The 9,222-nt window shown below is 43.3% G+C and overlaps 1 protein-coding gene across 1 annotated transcript; it reads left to right on the top strand.

The window, feature by feature from the left end:
• The first annotated feature begins 2,312 nt into the window (after positions 1 to 2,312).
• On the top strand, positions 2,313 to 5,662 carry LOC145877247 (globoside alpha-1,3-N-acetylgalactosaminyltransferase 1-like). Its single transcript, XM_082972547.1, has 3 exons — positions 2,313 to 2,465; positions 3,113 to 3,247; positions 4,452 to 5,662. The coding sequence occupies exons 2-3, from the start codon at positions 3,207 to 3,209 to the stop codon at positions 5,140 to 5,142; spliced, it is 732 nt and encodes a 243-aa protein (XP_082828673.1). The 5' UTR covers positions 2,313 to 2,465; positions 3,113 to 3,206; the 3' UTR covers positions 5,143 to 5,662.
• The last annotated feature ends 3,560 nt before the right edge of the window (positions 5,663 to 9,222 follow it).

The following is a 9,222-nucleotide window of genomic DNA, read 5'->3' as shown; positions in this document are numbered from 1 at the left end:
GGCTTAGTATGGAGCGAGAGGAGTGCCACCCCTTCTCTATTGGTGCTGTGATTTTGTCACCTGTCAATCTGGAGATGTCACTTTACCGTAACAATCCTATTATACATAGCACAGTCCGAATCTGGAAGCAAATTAAAGTCCACTTTGATCTTAGACCAATATCGTTCATGCTTCCTGTTGCCAGGAATCCCTCCTTTGCCCCCTCTAACCTTGATAACACCTTTGAGCGGTGGGGAGAGTTGGGGATAAGTACCATAGGGGATTTATATATAGGGTGAACCTTTGCTTCCTTTGAATCGCTGAGGGAAACTTATAATCTTCCCAGAAGTAACTTTTTCAGATACCTACAGATTAGAGACTATGTTAGAAAATACCTCCCAACATTTGGGAATGCTAAACCTTCCACGTTTGACGGATGCATACAAATATGCCCCACCTCAGACAAACTGATATCTCGTATATATAATGCTTTTCAATCTGTTAGCGCACCCTCTACTGATGCCATTAAGGCGAAATGGGAGGAAGAACTAGGTACTGACATTTCGGTGGCAGACTGGGAAGATAGCTTGGTGTATATCCACACCTGCTCCATTAACTCCAGACATCGTCTCATACAATTCAAGGTATTACACAGATTACACTATTCCAAAACCAAACTGCATAGGATATTTCCTGGTACATCCCCTATGTGTGATAAATGTCAGGCTGAGCAGGGTACACTACTCCACTGCTTTGCCCTATGCTCTAACTTGTATGGGTATTGGTGTGGAATTTTTGGGGTCCTCTCTGAAGTTCTGGAGACTTCAATAGACCCAGACCCGCTTCTGATAATCCTGGAAGTGTCCGATTCCCTAAACGGATTAACCAACTCCCAAAAACAACTCATCTCTTACAGTCTCATTTCGGCAAAAAAATTAATCTTGTTGTTTTGGAAAAAGAGGGAAGCGCCCTCTACCAAATTATGGCTCAGCGAATTGGCAAACACTGTACACTTAGAAAGAATTAGATATATTTTGAACAATAAATTATCAACATTTGATCAAATCTGGCAGCCTTTCCTCTCTTACTTGGACCAGGCGGCTCTGTGAATTTGCACTTAACGCACTCTTAATTGTCATACGGTAATCTACCTTTGGGCAGCGTGTGCTGGCCCCGCCACCCGAGCAGTTGGGAGGGGAATAGGGTGGAATAAGGGGGGATAAAGTGGGGTATAAGTGGGGGGGCTACATCGACCCTTTTTTCATTTTTTTTATTATTATTATTTTTTTTTTTTCTACCTGTCCTTGTTTTGTATGTCTTGTTTTGTATTATTTGTTTTGTGCCCAGAACTCTGGGTCTTTTGGTTAATGTCTGTTCTCTTATGTTTAGATAAGAACTGTAAACTTGTCTTTTATTATACACCATTCTTGTGTATTCAATAATATATCGTATGAAAGGGACCAAGGCGCAGCGGGTTGAGTGCTCATGTTAACTTTTAATATAGAACACTGAAAACACAAAACAATATACAAACCTCAATCACTCTAACTTAAAGAGTCTTAACGTAACTAAATCTCACAGACTCTGGAGAACACACCACTACCTAATTACCAACCCCCCAAATCAGTTCTCCACAAACTTCATGTTTACGTCCAAGGGTGAAACCACGTGGATTAAAAAACTACACGGAAATTATACAAATGTTATTATCGCAACCACCCTTATACATTTTTTTTAAAAGCAACCTAGATTAGACTGGGTTGACTGGAACGAACTACAAAAATCTCTGAAACTGGAAACACTTATCTCCCTCACTGGCTTTAAGCACCAGCTGTCAGAGCAGCTCACAGATCACTGAACCTGTACATAGCCCATCTATAATTTAGCCCAAACAACTACCCCTTCCCCTACTGTATTTATTTATTTTATTTATTTTATATTTCTACTTTGCACTTTCTTCTACTACAAATCTACCATTCCAGTGTTTTACTTGCTATATTGTATTTACTTTGCCACCATGGTCTTTTTTTGCCTTTACCTCCCTTATCTCACCTCATTTGCTCATATTGTACATAGACTTATTTTTCTACTGTATTATTGACTGTATGTTTGTTTTACTCCATGTGTAACTCTTTGTTGTTGTATGTTGTCGAACTGCTTTTCTTTATCTTGGCCAGGTCGCAATTGTAAATGAGAACTTGTTCTGAACTTGCCTACCTGGTTAAATAAAGGTGAAACAAAACAAAATAAAAAAATGAACTACTATCCTATTATTCAATTTTTTAATGAATTATTATCCAAAGAAAAGATATAAAAAGGTTCTCCACAGCCCAAAAAAGGTTTCCCTTATAGTGAAGTTAAAACCCCTTTTTGGTACTAGCACCTTTTTTTGAGAGAGCAATAACATCAGCCCATATCTTCATTAACTAATGAATTACGTTTTGTTCTCCCAGGCTATTGTACAAGCAGCCCAGTGTCTTGGTGGGGTGAGTAGTGTTACCTTATGTTAGTTACTTGTCATTGTTAACTTCCACATCAGCGTGTAGCCTAGTATACCACACATCTTTTCAAGGACCTTTATTTGAAAAACAATTGAGATAATAATCAGTACCACACATTCCAGCTTGATCTGTATATCTGTAAACATTGAGATCATAATCAGTACAACACATTCCAGCTTGATCTGAATATCTGTAAACATTGAGATCATAATCAGTACAACACAGTCAGGCTTGATCTGAATATCTGTAAACATTGAGATCATAATCAGTACCACACAGTCAGGCTTGATCTGAATATCTGTAAACATTGAGATCATAATCAGTACATCACAGTCAGGTTTGATCTGTATATCTGTAAACATTGAGATCATAATCAGTACAACACAGTCAGGCTTGATCTGTATATCTGTAAACATTGAGATCATAATCAGTACAACACAGTCAGGTTTGATCTGTATATCTGTAAACATTGAGATCATAATCAGTACAACACAGTCAGGCTTGATCTGTATATCTGTAAACATTGAGATCATAATCAGTACAACACAGTCAGGTTTGATCTGTATATCTGTAAACATTGAGATCATAATCAGTACAACACAGTCAGGCTTGATCTTGTTCTGTTTCTTTAGTCGTACTGATGTGGTGGCAGTCACCCCATGGTTGGCACCCATCGTCTGGGAAGGAACCTTTGACCCTGACCTCGTCGACATAATCTACAAGTCCATGAACCTCACCATAGCAACAACAGTGTTTGCCGTTGGAAAGTGAGTAGCCTACAACTTTTCCCAAATATTCAAAAGGGAAATTAAACGATCAATATTTTTACAACACTGAAACTACACCGAGTGTACAAACATTATGAACACGTGCTTTCTCCATAACAGACTGACTAGGTGAATCCAGGTGAAAGCTATGATCCCTTATTGATGTCACTTGTTAAATCCACTTCAATCAGTGTAGATGAAGGAGAGGAGACAGGTTAAAGAAGGATTGTTAAGCCTCGACACAATTGAGACATGGATTGTGTATGTGTGCCATTCCGATGGTGAATGGGCAAGACAACAAAAAAACACTCAGTGTATGAGGACATAACCAGCTAATGTCACATGGCAGGTAATACAATATCATGATGTCATGATTCACAGCTTGGCTAATATTTGAATAACTGTACTACTTTGTTTATTTCTTGGTAGACTGTAATTTCTGGTCAGAAACAGTTGAGTATGTCCTATACAGTCCAATGAAAATGACCATACTTTTACAGAGGGTTTCTGGCATCAGAATCGCAGGAGCCTGATACTGCCATTGTGCACTTGAGCAAGGCACCTTAAACCCTTATGTTATGTACAGGTAACTGACAAAATAGTGGAAAACACTAGTAAATGAGGGATACAAAGTATATTGAATGTAGGTGCTTCCACACAGGTGTGGTTTCTGAGTTAATTAAGCAATGAACATCCCATTATGCTAACGGTCATGTATAAAAAGGCTGGGCTGACCATTATTTCAGTCATTCTTTTTGCTACCATGGCTATGCCCCCAGATCAACAATGCCCCCATTTACAGGGCACAAGTGGTCACCTAATGGTTTGATGAGCATGAAAACGATGTAAACCCTATGCCAGTCACCAGATCTCAAACCAAATGAGCCTGAGATAGTGTTTCCACCACCATCAACAAAACACCAAATTATCCCTCCGATAGAGTTTCAGACACTTGTAGAATCTTTGCCAAGGTGCATTAGAGCTGTTCTGGTGGCTGGTGGTGGACCAAGGTGGCTGGTGGTGGACCAAGGTGGCTGGTGGTGGCCCAATGTGGCTGGTGGTGGCCCAATGTGGCTGGTGGTGGCCAAAGGTGGCTCGTGGTGGCCCAAGGATGCTGGTGGTGGCCCAACTCTCTATTAAGTACCCTTTATGTTGATGTTTCCTATATTTTGTCAGTTACCTGTGTGTCTTTAAATTCTGACAGATACGTCCGCTTTCTCCAAGATTTCCTGGAGACAGCAGAGAAGCACTTCATGGTCGACTTCAACGTGCGCTACTACGTTTTCACTGATCGTCCCGACGATCTTCCATCAGTGAACCTGTCCCAGGGGAGACATTTGAGTGTGATCCAGGTCCCAGGTTCAAACCGCTGGCAGGAGATATCAGCCCGGAGGATGGAGATCATTCAGACAGCCATCGAACGTCAGATCAGCAGGGAGGCCGACTACATCTTCTGTCTGGACGTGGACAGCAAGTTCCACGCTCGCTGGGGGGCCGAGTCTCTGGGCAGGCTGGTTGCTGTGATTCACCCATGGTTTTACCAGGCGACCCGTGACCTCTTCACATATGAACGGCGCCCAGCCTCGACAGCCTACATCCCCATGGATGAGGGAGACTACTACTACGCCGGGGCTGTGTTCGGAGGGTCCGTGGAGGATGTGTACACACTAACAAAGGTTTGTCGGAACCAGCTTGAAGAGGACGCGAGGAATTCCATCGAGGCTGCCTGGCAGGAGGAGAGTCACCTCAACAGGTACCTGCTTTACAACAAGCCCAGCAAGCTGTTGTCTCCAGAGTACCAGTGGGATGACAAGAAGACCAAAACCAATGAGGTCAAAGTCATTCGCTTCTCTTCTGTCATTAAAAACTATGCTGAAATTCGTCCCAATGTATAGGACTAGGAATTGGATATTCAACCGGCCGAAAAAAAAACTTTATTGATTATGGTGAATGTTAGGTTAATTTCAAGTATTGCTTCACTGAGGTTTGGGTTAAGGTTAGGGAAAGGCATAAAATGTTACATTGGGTATACAGATGTCTGGCGCCATTCATTTTCTGTTGGTGAAATACATACACTTTGTTTTATACCCTGATGAAGACAGCTTGGCTGTCGAAAGGTTCGATATTACATTTTTGCATCTGAGCTCCTAGAGTGTGCGGCTCTCCTTTATTTTCATGAAATATATACACCAACATAAAACTACTATTTTTAATGTACTATATATATCAGTCACTGTTGTAGTTTAGGGATAATAACATTCTTCATTTATAGGAAAATATATATATTTTATAACCTCATTCATCCTGTATTCTGTAGATTATCTATTGTGTATGTTGATTACTGGGAAAAATCTAAAATGTTTTTTTTTTAAATACGATTATGTGTATTTTTCTTGAAATAAATATTTAACCGCTTTCAGAATGTTTGTGTTATTTCACTACTTGTTATATTTTCTATAGCCTAACTAAAAACAACATCTCCCCTGTTACAACGATATGCGGTGTATGAGTAACAAACCAGTGGTTTAGTGGAGAAATAGGGAATGTTAAATGGATTCCATCTATAGATTTGTACATCAGACAAGACACAGTGGTGGACTGAATTTCCATTAAGAAAAACTTCAGCATAATGTCAAAGTGGACCTGGCATTCCTGTCCAGAAACAACCCCTAACCACAATACATATACTGTAAACTGTAAGAAAACACAGAAAAATACCCTTTTAAAAAGGTAATATGGAGGATTCACTTCCTTGTGTAAAAACATCCTGCCAATGTCAAGGCAAAAGGGAAAATCCTTCATTTCAAGTCATACCATCTAATCAATGTTATGTGAGGGATAATCAACCAGGGGCTATGGGTTCAATGGAAAATAATGAACAACGTGGAAGGTGTGTTCCGTGACCCGCTTGAGGATTAGATTTAACAATGTAAAAACACAATACAACCACAGATGTATAAAATCCATTTAAAATGATTGAAGATGACAAGTTAAAATTGAAAATACATAAAAACCAAATACGTACACAAAATTATAATATGAAAACAAATAGTTTCATTAATACTACATTGAACAAAAAATATCAACTCAACATGCAACAATTTAAAAGATATTACTGAGTTACAGTTCTTATAAGGAAACCAGTCAATGTAAATTCATTCATCAGGCCCTTATCTATGGATTCAACATGACTGCAAATACAGATATGCATCTGTTGGTCAAAGATAACTTTAAAAAAGGTATGGGTGTGGATCAGACAACTAGTCCGTATCTGGTGTAACCATCATTTGCCTCACACATCTCCTTCGCCTAGAGTTGGTCAGGCTGTTGATTGTGGCATGTGGAATTCTGTTGATGCAAAGCATCCCAAAACATGCTCACTGATTGACATATCTGGTGAGTGTGCAGGCCATGGAAGAATTGAGACATGCACAGCTTCCTGGAATTGTGTACAGATCCTTGCGACATGGGGCCGTGCATAATAATGCTGAAACATGAGGTGATGGCGGCGGATGAATGGCACGACAAGGGGCCTCAGGATCTTGTCAAGGTATCTCTATGCATTCAAATTACCATTGATAAAATGCAATTGTGTTCATTGTAGTTTATGCCTGCCCATACCATAACCCCCCTGCCACCGTGGGACACTCTGTTCACAACGTTGACATCAACAAACCACTTACCAATACGACACCAAACACGCTGTCTGCCATCTGCCCGGTACAGTTGAAACCAGGATTCATCTGTGAAGAGCACATTTCTCCAGCTGCCAGTGGCCATCAAAGGTGAGCATTTGTCCACTGAAGTAAGTTACAATGCCGAACTGCAGTCAGGTCAAAATACCGGCGAGGTCGACGAGCACGCAGATGAGCTCCCCTGACGCGGTTTCTGACAGTTTGAGCACAAATTCTTTGGTTGTGCAAACCCACAGTTTCATCAGCTGTCCGGGTGGCTGGTCTGAGATGATCCAGCAGGTGAAGAAGCCGGATGTGGAGCTCCTGTGCAGGTGTGGTCAGACATGTTCTACAGTTGTGAGACCTGTTGGATGTCCTGCCAAATTCTCTAAAATGACATTGGAGGTGGCTTATGGTTGAGAAGTTTACATTAAATTATCTGGCCACAGCACTGTTGGACATTCCTGCAGTCAGCATGACAATTGCATGCTCCCTCAAAACTTAAGACGTCTGTGGCTTTATGCTGTGTGACAAATCTGCACATTTTAGAGTGGCCTTTTATTGTCCCCAGCAGAATGTACACCTGTATAATGATCATGCTGTTTAATCATCTTCTTGATATGCCACACCTGTCAGGTGGATGGATTATCTTGTCAAAGGAGAAATGCTCACTAACAAGGATGCATATAAATTTGTGCACAACATGTTGAGAGAAATAAGCTTTTTGTGTGTATGGAACATTTCTGGGATCTTTGACTTTACATGTTGTGTTTATATTTTTGTTCAGAATATTATACTTTCTCTTAGCCTGTTCTGTCTTAAAACATTCCTTAAGGTTTGCCTTATAACTTAATACCTTATGGATGGATTTTGATCTGTTTTGGTACACAACTCCATTCCTCTGCACAAGTGTTAAGGAAATAGCTTTTTCCAGCCAGGCTCCTATAGTGCAGCGGTCTGATATTGGCAACACTGGCTCTGGTGTGATGGCTATGAGAGTCTGTAATGAAATTAAAATAACCAGACAGGTAACTGTCACAGGATCCAACGAAAGTGCCGCCCCTCCTCGGTCGGGCGGCGCTCGGCGGTCGTCGTTGCCGGCCTATTAGCTGCCACCGATAGTTGTTTCTGTGTCTTTTGGTTTTGTCTGTCTGTTCCGCACCTGTTTTGTGTCTGTCATTAGTGGGGGCTTATTTAGTGTGTGTTTTCAGTTGGGGTTTTGTGCGGGATTGTTTATTGTCCACTCAGGACGGTGGGACCCTGCGCCCCTACCCACACCCACTGAAGCGGGTGCCGGCGGGATCCGGATTTCACCTCCCAGGGAGTTCGATGGGACGGCCGCTGGGTGCAAGGGGTTCCTGCTCCAACTAGAACTGTACCTGGCGACCGTCCGCCCCCCTCCCTCCGACGAAGAGAGGCTGAGCGTCCTCGTCTCGTGTCTCACGGGTCGAGCCCTGGAATGGGCCAATGCGGTCTGGGATGGCCCGGGGTGACTACCCTGAGTTCACCGGTTTTCGATCATCCCCCGGAGGGCAGGGCGGCGGGTGAGCGACTATTCCATTTGAGACAGGAGACGAGGAGAGCTCAGGATTTCGCATTGGAATTCCGGACTCTCGCCGCTGGATCGGGGTGGAACGAGCGGGCCCTGATAGACCACTATATGTGCAGCCTTCGCGAGGACGTCCGCCGGGAGCTGGCTTGTAGGGACAACACCTCCCCTCTGGACCAACTGGTGGATTTGTCCATTAGATTGGACAACCTGCTGGCTGCCCGGGGACGTTCCAGTCGGGGCCTGTTCGTTCCGCCTCCCAGTCCTCCCGCTCCACAGCCCATGGAGATTGGGGGGGCTTCATCGAGGAGGACCGGAGGGGGGGTCTCTCCTGCACCCGATATGGGCGCAGAGGACACACTGTGGACCGGTGCTGGAGAGGTCCCTCCGGGAGTTCGGAGTGTAGGCAGAGCACTACTTCGACCCCCCAGGTGAGTCCGCACCAGCCACACCCAGAGCCCCCTGTCGACCACATTTGTTTTCCTACTTTTTCCCCTCACTTCCAGTATAAGGCGCTAGTCGATTCAGGTGCAGCTGGGAGTTTTATGGACCGTGGGTTAGCTAAGAGGTTAGGGATTCCCCTGGTTCAGCTGGACCACCCCTTCCACATGCACGCCCTAGATAGTCGACCGCTAGGGTCAGGCCAAGTAGGGGAGGTCACCGTGCCACTGGTTATGCAGACGTGGGGGGGTCATGAGGAGCGTATCAGCCTGTTCCTCATTGACTCCCCAGCATTTCCGGTGGTACTGGGA

Source organism: Salmo salar, unplaced genomic scaffold (genome assembly GCF_965601325.2).
Source record: "Salmo salar unplaced genomic scaffold, fSalSal1 ptg000742l, whole genome shotgun sequence".
In the NCBI taxonomy this organism is placed as follows: Eukaryota; Metazoa; Chordata; class Actinopteri; order Salmoniformes; family Salmonidae; genus Salmo; species Salmo salar.
Note: the sequence above shows the minus strand (reverse complement) of the source record. Positions and strands in the feature narration are given on the sequence as shown.